Below are 21,529 nucleotides of genomic sequence, written 5' to 3' on the forward strand. Positions count from 1 at the left end.
AAAGTGCTAGCAACACTGGAGAGTCATCCCACTCATTCCCATGAGGCAGGCAACTCTCTGAGAAGACCATCCTCCAGTCTCTGACTAAGAACATAAACAGTCCTGGCCACCAAGCACAGAACCCAGAGGTGCGTTTAGACTTGCCCTCATAAGAGTTTAGAATGGGAGGGGTAGACTGAGGTAGTGGTTCTCCCAGGGAAGGTTATTCACAACCTTTTCTCTGCTATTAAAGCATTTTGTTTATACACTTATTATAGAACTTACCCTCTTGTAATTTATCCAAGTATAGTATTGTTTCCTCCTTTACTAAACTATGATCTCATTTGAGATGGGGATTCATTTGTCTTTTATCCTCCAAATTATCATGGGAGTCCTTCAATACGTATTAAATACTTAATTAATTGGGTCTAGGTGAATCCAAACCACCCTCTCAGCCAAGGCCTAAAGAAGATCTGAATAAATCTGGCGTGTCTGTGGGGAGTAGGATGGGCAGACGGAAACAGCTTAAAACTCATACCTTGTTACCTGATATATTAGGTCAAGAAAGGAAGGAAGGAAGGGAGGGAGGGAGGGAGGGAGGAAGGAGCAGAGAAAGCTAAACAGAGAAATGAAAAAGAGAAAGAAGAAGAAAGAAAAAACAAATTATGGAAAGTTACTGAGAGGGACAGGCTAGAAATTATAGTTGCAAAAATACTCAGTGCTAGATTCTATCTATAAAAAAAGACAAATATAAGCTCCTTCCTCAACACAAAGACCTTTTTGTGGTCAAAGTCTCAGTGTTCGTGAAATGCTAAAAAGCTAAATCTTTTTGTTAATCCTTGAAATGAATGTATTTAAGCAGCTACAATCTCCATAAATACAAGCAGGCTTTAGGAGTCAACCTGAATTTGCCTAATCTGACACTTATCTCTGCTTGAGCTGAGTAGAAGCATAAAATTTAAACTATCAAAATTGGTTGCATGAGAATTTGGTAACAGATTCAGAGCTTGTCCAGAGGGAAGGGCAGAACTAAAGAATTCCAGGAGGCTTCAAACTTCAAGAAATGTCACAAAATCTACCTCTAACTCTCCAGACTTTTATCATGAAACAGCTAAATTAACAATAGTTCTATGACTTTAGGATATGGCCCTGTGCACCTGGACTTGTGAGTTCTCCTGAAGGCTCCGGCAAGACACAGAGTCAACAAGATAAATGGAGGGTGTGTGGGGGGGTATGTATTGGGGGGGTACCTGACTCAGTAGTCTCTCTCTTTACAAAAGGACTAGTTGTACTAGAGATGATCTCAGGTCACTTCCAACTCTAAAATTCTATGGTCATTGCTTGCTATGACTGATGATAGTGGTGGTGGTAATGGTAGTACTAGTATTCATTTAACGTGTATTTTTTGAGGAGCTACTGTGTTCAAGTCTTAGTTCACATCAGTGAATAAAACAGATCAGAAAAATCCCTGTCATCTTGGAATTTAGTCTATTGGTGGCAAAAACAGGTAATAAACAATACATAAAATAAATTAATTACACAATATGTTAGAATGTGAAGTAAAAAAATGGGTGGCTTGGAGGTTCTTGGGGCAGGAGCAGATTGCAATTTTAAATAGGGTGGTCACCGAGAAGGTGTTGATAAGGCGATAGAGTTGTATCACTGTGGAACAGAGGGGAGGAGCTGCAGCCCTCCTTCCTTCCCTCACTCCCTCCCTCCTTCCCTCCCTCCATCTCCTCCTCTCACTCCCCCAGCAAAGAAAGAGCTCTTAGCACTCATTTGCAATGTTTGGGATAAAGGTAGGTGGTTCTGGATTCCATGCACTCTCCTTTCAGCTCTTATTGCCCGGTTTGGGTTTTTATTCTTGCATTTTCCAGTCCCACTCTTTGAGAGGCAGTGTGGTGCACGGTTAAGAGCACAGGCTCTGGAGACTGATTTCTGGGACTAGAGTCCCAGCTCTACCACCCAGGAGGTCTACAACTTGGCCCAAGTTACTCAGCCTCTCTGTGCCTCACTGGCTCCCTAACTGAGGCCCTGCCCTCACCATTCCACAGCTGTCTTATTTAGTGGTGGGCTTGAGCAAGGACTTCAGGAGATTAGAGCAATCATCAAAGTGCAGAATTAAAATAATAAAGAAAAACAATCAACATGGGAGGAGAGAAGGGGAGGGATTATTTAGCCTGTACAGATCATTTGTGAAAACAAAGGAAAAGCTAAACCACAAAATCAGAGGTTGCAATTAGCTCAATTGTAGAGTGACTTGGTCCCATTTTGAGCAACAATAGCAAGAGTGATCACTCTTAATTGAGGTAAATTAAGTATTCTGACTACTCCACTTTTATAAGAAGAGTTGTAAGCCAGTACAGAGAGCCAATTTACATGAACTCTCTCCATTCTTCTTACTGATTCATCTTTTAATTTTTTTCTGCTTCTTTTCACATCTAGTACACTTTGCTGTAGGACTAAGAAAACAAGATAACCATATCTACAAAAGCTCATCTTTCAGAACATATTATGTAAATTAAATGTGTGTGTATGCGTGCACGAGCACACAAGTCTATGGTTAAATAACCGCAGCCCAGTCTTGATTATGTAAGATTCTGGAAAATCTGAAGGAAAATGGGTAACAAAAGAAGGAGAAAAAGTTGCCATAGTGCCCTTGAGACTCAGCAATACGGCAGCTAGGAAGAAAACTCTAGAATCACATGGGAAACTCACAATTTACAGCCAAAAGTTCACCATAATATCTTGAGTACTTCAAAAACACTAGTGAAATCAAGCGAGCGATTACACAGTTGAATGGAGTACAGTTTGTGGCATTTACCCCCCACACACAAAAATGCAAAAATATATTTTAGTATGATTCTTAAATGCCTTTTGCACGTGCAATTTGCAACATTAGACAACTTCTCTTTATTTCTGCTAACCCACTAAACTATTTTGACAGTCTGGAATTGCTGTGACAAAAATCCATGTTTTATTGTAGGTCAAAAACATTTTCTTTTCAGGTGTATTTCTGAGTGTGTACAGGGGGTGCTGCTAATTATTACTGTTTCAAATATATCCTAAGTTATGTATTACATGGGCAGTTATGCATGGACCACAGACTGTGAAGGTCATATTCTTGAAGGTTGAAACTTGTAGATGCAGCCGGGATAATTACAGCTCAAAGGGGATTAGAGCAACATTTTTCATGACATTTGCCCTTAACTACCTTCCTTCCTATTAGCAATGTTACTGCTGCAGACAATGACTATATTATACAATCTATGGATCTAGGTGTGCTGTTTATTCTGAATTGACAGTGACAATTACAGCAGCTGCTGAGAGAGAATAATGGGTCCCCTAGCATTGGCAGTAGTGTAGTTAGCAGGAAGGCCCAATTCAGAAAAACGTTCACACCCCAAAAGGGATGAGGTAATGCTACTGATGGGATTCTGTTGCTATATTTTAAAAATTTATATCATTAAACTGTAAACTTAAGATCACTACATTTAACTCACTGTAAATTACACCTCAAGAAGAAAAAAAAAAAGATTATAATGTATTCCTTGACTCTTGCTTAGGGTAAGAGATACACAAAAACAGGAAATACATTTCTTCCAGTCAGAAGACTACTTTCCACAACCAATTTCAATCCTGTAAACTATAACTACTTGGTTTGACCTTGGGTGTATGCGTCCTTCTCTTTGAAAATTTCAAGAACGTAAGGCTAAGAAAAAGAAATTCCTAGGCCAGGGATATGACACGATGACATTATGAACCACCAACATTCACTCTATTCAATTATCGCCCATGGCTGCTACACTGAAAGCAAGGAAACCTACATTTTCATAGCGTTTTATGTTCACCAACCCAAACCCTCCATCCATTGAAATGCCTCCTTCCAATGAAGAGAAAAGCCACAAGCCCACTCTACCCATAGTACTGGCTTTACCTGGGCCATTCTACAATAATAAAAGATGCTCCCCCAGCAAATGATAATGCCCATGGTCAAAAAGGGCCCATGTTAACATTTAGAAAAGGCAATGGATATATCTTTATTTGAGGGACATGGATATTTTATATTTTATTCTGCACCCCTAAACAGGTAATAGGTATTTTTACCTATCTGTGAATGTTCTAGGTGCTGGCATAAGAAGGCACACAGAGAGTAGACTCTTCTCCTTCCTTTCTTTTCCACCTCAAGCTTCCTTCTACAGGCTTTTGGAGGAATAATACTAAGCCAACCTAATGAATTAACAAGCATTATTAAATATCTATGTGCTCAATATTGGGCCAGGTGCTAGAGATACAGAAAAGTATATTCATTGTACTATTAGAAAGATTTTATGTTTCATTTATCAAGAAATGCCTGCTTCTACAGTTCTGGAACCTATAGCAATATTGAGCTTGAGTGCATTCTAATTATCAAGAATTAGAATTACTAAGAATTGAGACCCACATGAGCGTATTTCTCCAGTGGAACTACAGTTTATGTTTTTTCCAAATGCTGATGTTAGCCCAAGTCTACTGATGTACTTTCCTTGGTATTGCTGCTCTTTTAGAGCAAAAAGATAAAGTAAGACTCAAAGAACCAAGGCTCAGATTATTCTCTGCAAGCATAGGAGTGGAATTATATGATTCTCTTACTAAGACACTGCTCTAAGAATTTTACATGCATCCACCTCTTCAACCCTTACAACAATTCTATAGGTTGACACCATTATTTATCCCATTTTACACATGAGACAAGTGAGGCACAAAGAGGCTGAGTAACTTGGGCCAAGTTGTAGAGCTCATGGGTGGTGGAGCTGGGACTCCAATCCCAGAAATCAGTCTCCAGAGCCTGTGCTCTTAGCCCTGTACCACACTGCCTCTCAGAGAGTGGGATTGGAAAAATGAAAAGATAAAAACCAAAACCAGGCAATAAGAGCTGAAAGGAGAGTGCTTGGAATCCAGAATCATCTACCTTTATCCCAAACATTGCAAATGAGTGCTAAGAGCTCTTTCTTTGCTGGGAGAGTGAGAGGAGGTGATGGAGAGAGGGAAGGAGAAAGAGATGGAAGAAAGGAGGGAGGCAGGGAGGGAGAGAGAGAGGCAGGGAGGATGGCCATAGTACTTCTCCTCTGTTCAAAGTGATATAACTTTCCTTCCCATAAATTAGTGGCCTGTATTGGCACATATGAAAAAAGTATAGAACTTTGCAAATGTGTATATATCACCCTTTACCCAGCAGAGAACCCTACAGCAAGTCAGCAAAAACAGCACTCTGTCAAAAACGAACCTTCATAGCTTCTAAAAAATATATTTAAAAAGTAAACAGCCTTTACATTTTCTTGAAATGATACCCTTCACTGTCACTGCTCCAGAACATGGGATTTTGTCTTTCTGCAGGGGAACTAAGGAATTTCCTTGATGCTCACAGGGTTGATTTGGTCTCTGTGCCCTTTCTCAGGGCATGGGAAGAAGCCACCCTGACCTACCAGCCTGGAAATTCTGCCAAGAGGCTGAGAGTCATGGGAATCTGCCCAGTAGCTTTGTGGAGGTTAATGAACACCGTCTAGACATTAAGTCTTGGACTTTAAAAGAGGAAGCCAAATACAATACAGTTTCAAAAGGCTGAGGAACCAACTGTGAGTAAATATCTTAACCACTAATATTACTATCTTGGGCTGTGTTTGCCCAGAGGCCTTTTCATCATCATTGATGAAAACCTTGAAGCTTCCAATAGCCCATTGCCTTCTACATTCTTAATCACCTCTTCCTGAAGGAAAATTACCTTGTGTATGTGAATGAAGCATCACCTATGTCCATTAAAAATTAAAACATCAGCCAGTGGGCTAAGAGCACAGGCACGTGCTCTGCACACTCATACATCATTGGCAACAATGGAGGAGCCCAAGTTAAAGCCAAGGGTTGGATGGAATGGATAACACAGTCAACACAGCCACAAGCAATCCCACAAATTACCACCACCAACAGATGGATTTCCTTTAGGTTCCCACATATTCTAAAAACAATACTTTTTTATATGGTAGGGATACATTTCCTAAATATACTATTTTTTAAAAGTTGTCATTTATATAGGGGTCAAGATATTAGTAGTACAGGGAGAGAGAACAGAGACAGACATAACAGAGAGAGAAACAGAGCCCCCCACACACATACACACAAAAAAGGTATAATAAACAATCAAAATGGTAGCTGAATTTTTAAAATAAACTCTCCAACCTGAAGAACCTATGTCTATGACTGTAGAGAGAGATTCTGGCTGGGATCCTAGGTTACCGTATGTAGATGGAAGTCACAGCAGTATAAAACAGGGCATTTTGACATCAAACTGGAAAACCACCGTTTTTCACTTCCAAGTAATTTGTGAAACAGAAATCTCTAAACTTTAAACCATCCCTGAGATTTGTCTTATCCCTGATCTTCACCCCACCCACCACCCTCACCTGTCCATCACCCCTAGCCTATCTCTGACCTGTGCCCCAGGTGTGGGAGTCAGGGTCAGAGCAAGGAGCCTCAAAAAAGGAGTGAGGACTGAAGTATGTTTTGCACATTACTTCAAACTGAAATGCTGGAAGTTCAATAATGCTGTGTCAGAATGTCCCCGAGTTAACATATCTGGGTCCAAATATCCTGCACTGAGAGATGGAAAAACATCAAGACACAAAATACAAATATCAATGAGCATGAAACAGGTGGCAGGAGACATCATGGAGCATGCTGGAGAATCATTCTGCTGCTCATTCACCCAATACACATCCCCATGTGTTAACTTTAGTTAAATAGTATGGGGTGGAGAGGTTATAGAGGGAGAAATCAGAAGATATGAATTAGGCCCACCCTCTAAGAGTCTGTCTTGAGTTTAATATGTGCCCTAGAGTAAGTCATTTCCTCTATAACATGTTAACAATAACAACTGCCTTGCAATAGAAGGCATGCAATAAATAATCATGAATGAATGAATGAATTCATGTGTATCCCCTAGATGTTTTAGGTTTTCCAAATTAAGGAGTGAACCGGTCTTTGGCTGAAAATAAGAACAGGGGTTCACATAATTCTGTAAGGTGTTGTTTAGGAAGTAGGCCTTGGGAGATTTGCTATCTTTGGCTAAACTAAACACTTCAATCCTCCCCTCCCCCAGCTATCCATGAACACTTTATTTTAGTGCAGAAATTACCTTCATAAACAAACCCTGAATATAAATATTCTTTTCTCAACCCCTATGAAAAGGAATAAAACGGCTTTTTAGAACAAAATGGTCCCAGAATGGTATTACGCTAATAGACAATCATGTATGAGGCAATTCCATTCACTGAACAAACCTTTATTCAGGTCTTACTACCTATGGGGTATTGCTTTATTATTCCTACAGAATCAGTCATTGTTCCTCCCCTCCAAGAGCTGCTAGCTTAGGGGGAAGCTGGACCCATAAATAAATATTTAGAATCCAATAGCAGAAGGAGGTACCACAACACTAAAAGCAACAGTTCTGGCCTCAGACTGCCTGGAGTCACAGCCTGGCTCCAACACCTACCGGCTGGAGTGTCCTCAGGCAAGTTCTTCAATGTCTCTAGGCCTCAAATTCTTTACCTGTAAATGGTAGTAATAACATTACCTACCTCAGAGGGCTGTTACAAAAATAAAATGAGATAATCCATGTAAAGCACTTTTCACAGGGCTGAGAAAATGGTAAACACTGGACAAGTTGTGTGGTTGTTGTTAGGTGTTATACTTGGACTAAGTACAAAATGTTACAAACCCAGGAGGTAAAACCACTCATCTTTCCTGGAGAAACCAAGAAAGTCTGTGAAAAAGAAGTGACATGTGAAGGGTCTCTCCACAGAAAAGTAAGTTTTCCAAGGAGACAAGAGGCAGGGGGAGAGCATTCTAGGAAGAGGAAACAGTTCGTACATAGGCACAAAGTTATCAAAGAGTTTCACATTCAGAAGCAGTCTGCTCAAGACCTCCAGAGTCCAGCACCTAGTAGACTACCAGGAGATGAGGCTGTAGATAGTGGGAATGACTTCTCAAGTTATGCAGAGGAGTTTGGGGCTATTTTGAAGAAAACTGAAATCACTTAGATGTTTTTAGGTAAGGGTTTGACATGAACAGATGTGTTTGTTGTTTGTTTTCTGGAAAGTCACTCTGGTCGTGTTTTAGAAAATGGAGTGGAGAAGGGAAAACTTGGTATAAGGAAAGAGCAAGGGGGAAGTTGTTACAACCCTCCAGAGGAAGGATAAGGAGGCAAAGAAAGGGATGATGGAGAGATTCTAGAGGGATTTCAAAATGGAATTTATAGGATTTGATAGCTAGTTGGATGTGGAAAGTAAAGGAATGGGAGGAATCAAGGGTGACACTGAGGTTTCTAGCTCAGAATGGTAAAGCCATTACCTGAGGCGATGAAGAGAAAAGAAGAAAGTCCAGGATGGGAGAGAATATGCAGAAAGATTTGTTTACATTTAGACCTGGTCTGTGAGACACCAAGGTGGAAAAGACCTCTACTTAGTCAGCAACACAGATCTAGGGTTCTGAAAAGATTTCATTATATGAGTCACAGATTTGACAGTGATTTTCTTAAAATAGACCTCATTAGAACAGGCAAAATTGCCCAGAGATTGTTGATCATGTCAATGGTACTATCTATGCAAAATATTGTGACGGAATATCTGTAGGTTAAACAAATACTGTGGAAATAATATAGTTGTACAGACTCAAAGCTGGTTGAATAATCACCCCACCTCCCCACCAAAAAATTTTTTAAAAAGTAGATGAATTGACCAGAGTCATCTAATGGCATGACCCCATTCTGGCTCCCTGCTTCCATAACTCTTACCCATATGAGTTCTAGCCTTTCTCCCTTCCCTTCTATTATAGAGCAAGATGTGTCCCTCCACCTACCTAAGGTTAATTCTGTGCTTTGGCATCCAAAGTCTTCAGTCTTCTCAAGGACCTCACTCAAAGGATCGTCCCCTCTCTTTTCTCAGATCCTTACCCCTTGCTCCTTGCCTTTCTATTGTCTTCTTTCCAACAGCATTTAAACACACTTGTTCAAATCTATCCCATCCTAAGGACCCTCCCGCAACCCTACATCCCCCCTCTAACTGCTCATCTCTTTCCTTCCTTTTGCAACAAATTCCTTTAAAAAAAGCTTTTACCATTTCTATTTCCTTCGTCACTTAATCCTAAACCGACTGCAATCTGGCTTCTGTACCCATCACTTGGATCTTGTTAAAACCAACAACAACCTACAATATGATAAACCAATGGATGCTTTTCAGTCCTTATTTTACTTAACCTCTCAGCAGTAGTTTTGATACTAATGACTACCTCATTTTTAATGACTTAACTTTTTTATTGGTTTGATTTCTACAACATCACATTATTCTGATTTCTTCCAACCTTTACGGCTATAATGTCTTCTCACTTTCTTTCACAGGTCAGTCATCTTCTCCAAGTCCTTATATACCAATGCTCCTCAAGATTCTTGTGTTTACTCAAGAATCCTTCTCACTCTACACACCCTCCCTGGGCGATCTCATCTATTCCCACTCTTTCAATAATTCTCTATATGCATATTCCTCCCGTATTCATATATCTAGCCCAGAATGTTTTCCTGAATTATAAATCTACATGCCTAGATGCCTGCTGATCATCCTTACTAGGAGATTACAGACATCACAAACTTGACATATACCAAACTGAACTCCCCAACTTACTTCCTGACCCTGTTCCTGTGTCAGAAAATAGCACGCTATTCTGCCAGTTGCCCATATCAGAAATCAGGGAATCATCATTAGCTACTTCCTCTCCCATATATCCAAACTATTATCATATCCTGTTGATTTTATCAGCCAAATATCTCTTGATCCCCACTACCAGTATTCTCATCCTGGCCACTACCATCTTTTGCCTAGATTATAGCCTTACACCTAGACTTCGTACCTGAAATCTTGCTTCTTCTGTCCTTCTGCAGCCAAGTGATATTAAAATAAAAATCATATCATGTCAAGTACACCTACCCTCCCAAGTTCAAAGTCTTTTAAAAATTTCTTGTTACCCTTACAATAAATCTAAACTCTTAATATGGTTTTACAAGGCCCTCCATGATCAGGCTTCCTTTTGTCTTACTGTTCACCATTCTCTATTTCAAGTTGTAATTCCAGACTTTCTGAACATTTTATAGTTCTCTACCTCTCTCTTCCAGATTTTCACACTTGCTGTCTTTCTGCCTCTTCCTGTCTTCACATGGCCAAATCTCATTCATTCTTTGGGTATCTGCGTGAAGGTCACTTCTTCAGGGAAGTTTTCCCTGACCCCTAGATTAGGTTAGGTTCCCTTGGTATATGATCTTGTAACCTCCCTACTTAAAAAAAAAAAAAAATCATATCATCCATCACAATTTTGCTAACACAATATATCATCCATGACAACTTTATTTGTTTAATAACAGTTTATAAGTTCTATGATGGTAAAGATCACATGTGACTTGTTCACCGTGATATTCCAGTTCACGTCACACAGGAGGTGCTCAATGAACACTTGTTAACTGACTGGGTAGATGAATGAGTGAATGAAAGTGAAGTCAGAGACTGACTATGCTACTCTAATTTCCGCACGACATAGAACTGGAAGAGGTAGTAAATAAGTTGGATAACAGAATTGAGTTTATAAATTTTATAAAATTGATCACAATTTTAAAAATGAATAAAAATAAATTTAATGGGGGCTGGCCCAGTGGTGTAGCGGTTAAGCGCACATGCTCCGCTGCAGCAGCCTGGGGTTCACAGGTTCGGATCCCAGGCGCGCACCAACACACCACTTGTCAAGCCATGCTGTGGCGGCATCCCACATAAAGTAGAGGAACATGGGCACAGATGTTCGCCCAGGGCCAATCTTCCTTAGCAAAAAGAGGAGGATTGGCGTCGGATGTCAGTTCAGGGCTAATCTTCCTCACAAATAAATAAATAAATATAATGGCTTACATTCACACCCAAAGAATCATTTACATAAATATAAAAGAGAGTCATGTTTTAACAGCAGCTCATGTGAAAATGTCTTAAGAGCACGTGCAAGGACTTCAAACTTCATGGAGCCAACAGAAGGACGTGGCTTATAAACAGAAACTGATGCCATCTTACATCGTATTAGTAGAATATTAGTGCCACACTCAAGAAAGCCTACAGGTTGTCCTTTCATCATAGCCCACATCTTATGTTGTGCCTGTCATACACCAAGTATATAAAAAGTCCCATAGTGCTTTTGCCAAATGGACCACATCTGGAGAATATTACACAGTTCTTTACACTGATAACAAAGACCATGCAAAAAAAAAAAAAGGATAACTTGGTCTAGAAGCAATAATAATAATAACTAATATACCACTTAGTATGTGTTGGGCACTGTTCTAAGCATTTAATATCTATTAATTCATCTACCATATGAGGTAGGTATAATTATTATCCCCATTTTACAGATGATAAAAGTGAGGCACAAATAGCTTATATAACCAACCCAAGGTCACATAAGTAGTAAGCGACAGAGCCAGGTTTCGAAACCAGAGAGCCAGCTCCCAGAAGTCCACGTCCTACTAGAAATATCATATCAATGTCCTACTAGAAATAAAGAAGGAAAATTATTAGCCTAGAGGTTGGGTGGGGAGAAGATTCAGAAGAGAGCATATTAACTGGCTTCATACTTAAAAACAGAATTCAAAAGGAGGCAGATAGTGGCTCAGTAAAATGAAGAACGCTCTAATACTTTGAATTGTCTCACTAGTGAACAGTCAGGCTCATTGGGTTCCCTGTCAATAGAATATTCAGGTAGAGACTAGAGGTCCATCTATACATGATAGCAACGGCAGTCAACCTCTGGGAAAAATGAGACTAGAGAACACCTAAAGTCTCTTCATTCTCCAAGATCTACAATTTTAAGAATACTACATGGACCTCACTCTCAGGGAGCTGAAACCAAGACAAACAAGGCAGAACTCAATCAAGATGGAGATTTAATAGGCAATAAAAAAACCATCAAGATAACGAAATGGATGGCATTCAGAATTCAAAACAGTGGGCCCTCACATCACCTTTAAAGATGAATATCCCTGCTACCTATTTCCATATCAGGCAAATTCAGAAACAAAAACAGCACAGCAAACAATGTCACGGTATAAAATCCTAAGAAATGCCAAGTTACTAATATATGAGGGACAGGTCAATGCTTTATGCACCTGGTTTTCCATATCAATAGATAGTGTCAAAGAATCTATTTGAGTTGTTAGGACTGTGAAATCACTTCTTTCCCCTCAAGAAGGAGAAGATCTAGTTAAACCTGAGATTAAAGAGGCGGATAAAAGTGCCCCCTGGGCTGCAAAGGCCAGGAATTAGACACGCTGCTACCGCTACAGCGGCCAGTCTTCAGACGTGATCCATTACAGGGACGTTTTCCATTAGATGCTAGTGAGGCGAATCCTTTTGCAAAGCATGACAGCTTCTCACACTTGACTGTGGTGAATCCAAACCAGATTTTTATGCTGTATGATCAGCTTTCAAAAATACAAAATCATTTTTATATTGTATTGAGTGTAGGTTTATTAGATTTAAATTTGCAAACAAAGATATAGACGCCTGCAATGCAGCTTGCCCTGGACTCTCTTGATGCTCACCTTGCAGAATAAAATGTCAGAGAATAGCAAGATAGAAATATAAGGAACCAGAGCTTCCCTATAACAAAATGCTGTCAAATGATAACGGAGTTTTCCACATCCTTAAAGAGAACCATTCAAATTTCTATCTCTGAAGAAAGGGCTACAATATGTCATCAGAACATTATCATTGATACCATAGCTTTTCAACTGAATGTCATCAACTCTGGAGCCTTTTAGTACTCTGACAGTGGATTGGAAATCTTGGAGGCTGACTTACCTTTTTGCATTCAGATAAGGACTTCTCACGGGCCAGTGTGCTGAAAATGGAGGTCTGCAAAACAGAAAGGTGGGAAACGCATTAGAATCATCAAAGTGTAATGATATTGACTCTGCCCTGTCTTTCCAATCCACGGTGGGCACTGCTTCCAATAACCCCCTTTATTTCTCTGGATTTTAAAAAGTGTCTGCCCTTCACTGCTCGCACCGCCACCCTATCCGAGTTGGAACATTCATGACGGGCCAACGATGATCCACTGAAGTAAGGACTCTCATTTATCTTCCTTTCACAAACAACGTAACTGCAGCACAATTAGGTTGAAAATTTGACTATTAGGTTAATCGTCAAAGATCACATACCTCGGAAATAGGTCAGGAATCAAAGCTGAGCAGTCTGATGCCAGAACCCACCTTCTCAACTGCACATGGTACTCTCTCCTTATCTTGAAGGGATATGTGCAAAACATCCAACGCCAAAATCTTTCCGATGATGCCTGTCACGAGCCTGAGTGATGAAGTGGAGCTTCTCCCCACTTAAGAGAAGGGCTTGCCATCTCATCTCCACTGCCTTTAGCACACTCGTTCTCTCTGTGACTGACTTTTTACATACTTGTGTGTATCTTTTCTTGGCCTCATGAACCACTGAAAAGGCACTTAGCATGCAAGCCCAGCTGGGACAGTTTTTTCCTCTTGGACTATCGTATGAGGAGTTCAACAGAGCCGTGGCTAGCTACATAAATGGTACTAAAATTTTTTCCAGTAAACTTTTCTACTTTTTCTTTAATTATAAAACTAATATTCTTTTTTATTTATTTACTTTTTTGCTGAGGAAGATTCACCCTGAGCTAACATCTCTGCCAATCTTCGTCTATTTTGCATGTGGGCCGCTGCCACAGCATGGCCACCGACGAGTGGTGTAGGTCCGCGCCCGGGAACCGAACCTGGGCTGCCAAAGCAGAGCGTGCCAAACGTAACCAATAGGCCACAGAGCTGGCCCCTAAAACTAATATTCTTAATGAGTCAATCTCCTTTCTAACCTATCCTCCTAAAGTAACCAATAATAAAAATTTACGTTCATCCTTCCACACTTTCTCTATTTTTATACAAATACATATTACATTACATGTAATTACATGAATTATATACTAATTATCTGTATTACATTACATATGCACATATAGGAGTTTCTTTCTTTCTTGAGAGTGTACCATCCTATTTAAGAATGTATTATCAACATCTTTCCAGGTCAGTTCATATAGATTGACTCATTTTTCTTGATGGCTGCATAACATTCCATAATATGGATATACCATACTTTATGCATGCTTTCCTTTATTGATGGATATTTGATGGTTTCTAGGTTTTAGTTCTTTTGTTGTTGCTTTTGTTTGTTTACTTTTGTTTGCTGTTACAAACTATGCTGCAATAAACATCCTTGTATATATAAGCAATATATATATCCATATATATTATGTATGTGTATATGTATACATATACAAATATATATTTATACTGATAATTTTATTCTAGTTGAATAGGGTCAAAAGAAATAAAAGAAATGCAAAACAAATAAAGACTTTTGTATGGCTTAAAGATCTAATGTATATAAACTTTATCCCACTCTCTCCTCATATAACATAAAAATATTTACCACCTCATCTAGCATTTTGTTTTGTTTGGGGACAAGCACCAGAGCAAGTTAAGAATCTGAGCCAGCACATATTCTGGCCCAAAATAATATGCAGTATTAAAGGACAGAAAACACAGATGTGGATATACATACAAAAAAGCATCTTTCTGGATATACATACAAAAAAGCATCTTTCATGAAGAAAAGTTAAGTTCAAGGTTTAGGTTGGTGTGACCTTTAAATTTGGTTTGCTGGCAGCTTTTATTTTACTTGTGAGGGAAGGGAGAAATGTTATTCAGAAAGTTTGAATTAAAAGAACAAAAGGGAAAGAAGTGAAGAATTTTGGTGGTAGAAGAAAAGAGAAAACGCAAAAGTCAAAAAAGAAGGACAAAATGAAAAGTTCACAAAAACAGACACAGCAGAATTACCAAGAAAGGGAAGAAAATGGCTCCCATAAAGAAACAGCCATCTTCGCTCAAAGAGAATGAGGGCACGAGACCCATTCTTCTTATCATAATTGAGCCCATGACCTAATTTCGACCCTGACAAACAGAGCCCGTGTTGACAGGACTGAGCACAGCCCTGCGAGCTCCACGCATCTTGCCCTTTGCTGCTGCCAGGTATATCTTAGCTTCTCTCATTTCTGTATTCCTTGGGGATGTAAGGAAAGATATTCTTGCTTGCTGTTCAAAGATTGGGCCAGTGAGGAGAGATGGAAAAGCCAAAGAAGCAGACAGCTCTCACATGCTACAGTGAACCAACCCAGCGCTGCAATCTTGCCAGCGAACGCCTTCCTCATGACCTTCCATCACCTTCATGCATTTGTACACACGAGCACCTGTCATGAGAGAGGCCTCCATGTCCACTCGCAGATTTCTGATCCAGGAAAGTAAAGACCCAACAAGGCTTGGTCATTACTGTAGCCCCATTACCCAAACTAGTGCCTGGCACAAAGAGGGTAACCAAAAAATATGCATTGAACGGATGCAAAAAATGACATCAGGTAAAACTGCAGTCCTTACCCCAGGACGCTATTTTGAAAGCACGATGCTAGAAAAGCAGCGTCACGTGCAATAACACTACAAAGTGAAGCCAAGGGAGAGAGACGAAACATTCCTGAATAATAGTAACATACATTTTCTCTCTATTTTGCATGTCTCTATTGTTCATTATCCACTTGGTTAGGCTAAATCAATTTTTCAGTGTTGGGCCTATGAACATTTTGAACTGGATAATTCTTTGTGTGTGTGTGCTGTGCTGCGCCTTGTACAAGGTTTTGCAGCACTCCTGGCCTCTACCCACCAGAGGCCAGAAGCACACCTCCCTCCCCACGCTAGTCGTAACAACCAAAACTGTCCCCAGACATTGGAAATGTCCCCTGGGGAGCAAAATCACCCCCAGTTGAGAACAACTGGTCTAAACTCTAAAGGAGCTAGATATGGAAATGATCCTGACTCCCTGGCTAGTGTAACTATATTTTTCCCAGGAAACAGAAGTCTAATGGTGGGAATTTCTCTTCTTGTCCCTGATGTTAAGTCTCATTCTCTGTCCTAAATGGAAGTCAAAATCTGGGGAGGACCTAAATTCTAGCTACTGAAGACTCCACATGGGGGCAACTTGAGAGACTCTAATTGCTTTTTTAACTAAGCTTAAGATATACCACTGGGGAGAGTAAATTAAGGAACACGTCTAAGAATTCAGACATTAGTGCTGCAGCCTCAGGGGAAATGATCTTCAAAATTAAACAATACCATTCAACCTTCTAGAACAGTCTCAGGTGATCTGAGAAACATGTTTGGAGAAGAAATGAGAGTCAGAGATGGGTGAAATTGGCTTCACTAAAAAAATTAACGCAAGTAGCTCTCAATGTTAACATTTGTAGAAAGGAACCACTTGAATCAAAGGACAAATGTACAGTGAAGTCTCAGTACCTGGAATGGGTGTGAAGGAGGTACTGCATGGGTCAATGAGAGTCTGCATCCTTAATTTGGCCATTTTCTAAGGGGATTTTACTTATACGCTTGGTCAGTCTCATTTCGTTCCCATCGAAAGACTTTAACTGGCATTCCAGCTTCCTAATTGCAGCTATTGTGAGTGACTTTGGGTGGGCTTTCTAAACCTTCCAATAACATGTTCACTTTAATTACTGAAAATGAAAGACTTAAAACATGGTGACTTACCCATGCTGTGACCTTCTTGATTGTTGCATCAATATTTTTCTACTAAAGAAGAAACTCCTAATGAGTCCCCTCTACCAAAGTTTGCATGATGCTATGTTTGTCACAGGAGCACAAGCACAATAAAGCACAATAGCTTTCTTAGAACACTGACTTCTAACCCTGTTGGTGGGGTGATCAGCATGGAGTGAACAGTATTATACATGGACAGTTTAGCAATTTACCAAAATGAATCTGGAAAGTGAGGCCCTTCTGTAGTCCATTTATATCCTGATGCCTGAAATTTCACTTATTAGAGCTCTGTTTATGCATAAGGCTTGAATCATAATAGACAAACCCTCAAGGGATGCTTGGGTAAAAGAGTCACTGCAAAGGGGGAAATTGGAAATTTCATGTATTATAATTGTTGGTCTGTTACACCTTAGGGAGAAAGAGTTTATCAGATCCTTTCCTACAAGCAGACTTTTGACTTTGGGGTTTTTTGTTTTTTAAAAATTTCAAAAGCAGACTTTTTTTTTTTTTTTTGGTGAGGAAGACTGGCCCTGAGCTAACATCTGTTGCCAATCCTCCTCTTTTTGCTTGAGGAAGATTGGCCCTGAGCTAACATGTGTGCCAATCTTTCCTCTATTTTGTACGTGGGTTGCCACCACAGCACGGCTTGATGAGTGTTGTAGGTCCGTGCCTGGGATCCGAACCCATGAACCCGGGCCACCAAAGCGGAGCATGCTGAACTTAACCTCTACACCACTGGGCCGGCCCCTCAGAAGCAGATTTTGGGGGCTGGCCCAGTGGCATAGTAGGTAAGTTTGCGCACTCCACTTTGGCAGCCCGGGGTTTGCAGGTTCGGATCCTGGGTGCAGACCTACACACCACTTATCAAGCCATACTGTGGCTGGCATCCCACATATAAAGTAGAGGGAGATGGGCACAGATGTTAGCCCAGGACCAATCTTCCTCAGCAAAAAGAGGAGGATTGGCAACAGATATTAGCTCAGGGCTAATCTTCCTCACCAGAAAAAAGGAAAAAAGAAAGCAGATTTTGATAGGAGAGAAATGAAGACTTACATGAGAACATTGGACACTCAAGGTGATGGGGAAAGATCTAAAGACACAAGTCGCCTTAGGCTCCCTAAAAAGCAGACTGTGAGATGGAGATTAGGAGGTTTTATTCGGGAGTGCTCTCAGGATCTCCACTTGTAGAAGGAAAGGGAAGGGTGCAGGACTGGGCAGAGGAAGAAGTTGGGCTGTGCTGCAAACTCAACAAAGCCCTCAGCCAACCAAATGAGGAGCTCTGAGGCTGGGACAGACTTGTCCCAAGCTGGAGAGAAGCTAAGGGCTACCCTAGGAAGGAGGCATGACCCTGGGCAAAATGATTCTTTTCAGCCAAGGGCAATTTTCTGAGAGGGCTAACAGCTGAAGGCAGTTGGCCAGCAGCACTCGCAGCAGCAGGGAGACCTGGGTGCAGCATGGCTATGTCCACTACAATCTACTTTATTCTGACACGCTTTTGCCAAGGGAAGATACTGGCTATGACTGATCTACTTTAGTTGAACATGGACCCTTATTAGAGCTTAGAAGTTTGCTGGTGTTTTATGAAAGAGTCGTTGGACAGACAAATAAATGGACCACTTGCTCAGGAGTCTAGGCACTTAATTCTTATCCCATCTTAACAGATCTCCTTGTGAGCTTAAGATGGATCACTGGCCTTGAGGTCTTGAATTCTTCATTACGAAATGGGGAAGCCCTTATTCATGTCCTTTTAGGTCAGGAGAGCCCTGGCTAATATGAAGAAAATGGGCCTGATCTTATCAGGAACATTGTTTGGAAATCAACGAGTATACTGCCTATTTCTTTCTTCCATCCTCTGAGGAAAGAACATTTGACTGAATAATATGGTCTGCTCTTGATTATCTACAGAGGTAGAGTTTTACAGGTGATCCACAAAAGCATAACATAAGATGTCTTTACATCTGATTTTGAGACACATTAAATAATGGTTAATTTAGGAGACATCTAAACATGCTTAACATGTCTTCATTAAATTAACATTAACAACCATTTGTAGAAAATTTCCAAGGGGAAGAAAAGCCAAGACAACCCAGAAGGATGAGTGACTTCAGTTGGACAACTGACACTGATAAGCCCTTGGTCAGAGAACCCAGATGGAGGATCAGTGATTGATAGTTCCTCTAGTCCTACAAAAGGAGACTTCTGCAAGAGCAGCTGCTTACCTGATTCTCACTGGTGGGAGCATTTTGCAAAGTGATTGAGCACTGAAAAGGGACTCCATATGTTCTATATTCCTTTTTAAGGGAAAATTTTCCTTTGAGAGTTATTACTATGTTGTTTTATTCCCACTAAATTAGGTTTAGAAAAAGAAACAGAAATAGATATACTCTACCTCTACTGAGCCAGTTTCTGCTATGTAATATCTATAACCAAGATTTATATTTTAAAAACAGCAAACATATAACACTTACTTGATTAAATTAGAATGAAGTTGGGTGCAAGAGAAGAGAAGAGAATTGCTTAAGTATCAGATTATAAAAACTCAGGAATTAAGAAAATTTAATCTCCAAGATGGATGGTAATGTTATGAAATTTTATTTCAAGCATCAGTTGTTCCTTGATATGTGTGTGTGTGTGTGTGTGTGTGTGTGTGTGTGTGTGTGTGTGTGTTTCACTCTCAGCCAGATACCACCAGAAGACAGCCAGTTTGGATAAATGGTCAAATGCAGTTGAAAGCTAATAACCATTTAAAGCAATGATGCCTGCACAAAGCATCTCCATTTGATACCCGCAATTTGCACCCCACAGACACATTGTATGATTTCTTACTCATTGGTAGATGTCAGGACTAGATCTACTCATATTGCTAACAATTTGGAAGTCTCTTACACTTGAATCAATGGGTCCCAGAAGAGCACACTACTTAGATGCTTTCTTAGACATTTCCCTGGCCAATTTTAGGATTTCTAGACAAAGTATGAATTTCCATTTTGTCTTCATGCTTTAGTAGACTGGTATTGATACATGTACACTGAAAAGAGTGGTATCCCCTCCAGGCAAAGTGTGGCATTCATATTTATTTTTTTTTAACTGCATAATTATAAAACACAACCAGTTAGAGGAAAAAAATTATACCCCTGAATAAATGATAAAATTACAGTGTTTTCTTGTAGTCCATGAATATTGAAAATTTCAATTAACCAAGTGCCATTGAATGTGCCAGCAAGATTTATATCCCAGACTAATGACCATCATCTGCATCCTATTTAGCTAATGAAGGTTTGGAACACTTGTGGATAATTAAGGGAAAGCTGATGGGAGGAAATTCGAACCATGGAAAGATCAAATCTATTTATGTCTGCATTTAAAACTAAACATATCTAACAGTTCACTCAATCAAGGCATAATGTCTGTTCATTTGGGATAAGATAAATGCTTATAAGTAGACAAGTTAGCTCCCAAACACGAAATTCATTCCTCATTCATTCATTCAATAAATACTTATTGAACACCTATATGTGCCTCTGCCCTGTCGATCAACATGACAGTACCATAATCTCCCTAATGTTTTTCCCACCACATTTCCTCTACCACCTTATTTACTTTACCCAAGTAACTACCGTCCACCTGTCTGTCGTGACAGCCATGGCATAGCCACAATCCAGGGGCATGACGGGAAAGTACAGAGTGTGCAGTAGGGCACCTGGCATTTTTTGAGACCTGGCAGAGCACCTGAAGGGCAGGCCCAAGACACATTAATAGGTGGGTGTTCATGTGAGGAAGACTAACGACTGTTAGAGGGAAGACAATACCTGACGTTCAGAGGTGGCCAGAACAGGAATCAAGCTCAGTACAGATCTACTGAATTTCACTGAATAGTTTACCAGTTGTCTCATTCAACTGTTATTATCCCACATAAGTAGGGGGCACCTTAAAAGCCCCTCTCTGGACCCCTGCTACAATCTCCAACAAGTTTATCTTTAACAAAGGTGAAGCTTCAAGGACCTGCAATCCTAGGATCTATGTCAATGCTGAAAATGGTACACCTAGCTGGTAGGCATGTTGTAGGAAGACAACTGATGATGGCAAGTCAGTCTTAGGTGCACACATTTGTGTCTTCCAGAATCCCTTCCACGTCTGAAAGGAAAGCCAGGTAAGAAAACTAAAACTCAGCAATTCAGAGCCTACACATACTCAATATGGCATCACTTTATCTAAGCCAGTGGTGTTAGTGGCATGAGAATTACCTGGAGGTCTTGTTAAAACACAGATTGCTGGGGCCCTCTCCCAGAAGTTCTGATTCAGGAGGTATGGGGTAGGGCTCAAGAATTTGCATTTCTAACACATTCCCAGGTAAGGTTGATGCTCCTGGTCTAGGAACCATACCCTGAGAACCAGTGGTCTAAGATATACCCAAAGCAAGTTAACAGTAATGATAACTATGCCTTTTATGACCTCACAAAAGAAGAAAAAGTATCTTTGAGTGGAATTCCCATAGCATAATTTTAATTAGTGACAATACTAATAATACCTTCTGACATTTATATAAAACTTCCAATTTCTTTTTTTTATTAACCCAGCAACAACCGGGATCCCTCCAGGTCTTTTTTTTTTTTTTGAGGAAGATTGGCCCTGAGCTCAAATCTGTTGCCAAGCTTCCTCTTTTTCTTTTTTCTCCCCAAAGCCCCAGTACATAGTTGTATACCCTAGTTGTAGGTCCTTCTAGTTCTTCTATGTGGGACACTGCCTCAGCGTGACTTGATGAGCAGTGAGTAGGTCCATGCCCAGGATCCAAACCAGCAAACCCCAGGCCGCAGAAGCGGG

General features: G+C 40.2%; 1 protein-coding gene across 5 annotated transcripts in view; it reads right to left on the bottom strand.

The window, feature by feature from the left end:
* Positions 1–21,529, bottom strand: part of RASGEF1B (RasGEF domain family member 1B) — a 563,361-nt gene that overhangs the window by 332,147 nt on the left and 209,685 nt on the right. For 4 of the 5 annotated variants that reach the window (XM_058547356.1, XM_058547355.1, XM_058547361.1 and 1 more), the window contains one exon: positions 12,891–12,944. In XM_058547356.1, coding sequence (XP_058403339.1) covers positions 12,891–12,944 — 54 coding nt within the window. Of the gene's footprint in view, positions 1–12,890; positions 12,947–21,529 lie in introns of those variants that run through there. The other variant, XM_058547359.1, reaches the window with a different exon arrangement.

Source organism: Diceros bicornis, chromosome 8, assembly GCF_020826845.1.
Source record: "Diceros bicornis minor isolate mBicDic1 chromosome 8, mDicBic1.mat.cur, whole genome shotgun sequence".
Lineage (NCBI taxonomy): Eukaryota > Metazoa > Chordata > Mammalia > Perissodactyla > Rhinocerotidae > Diceros > Diceros bicornis.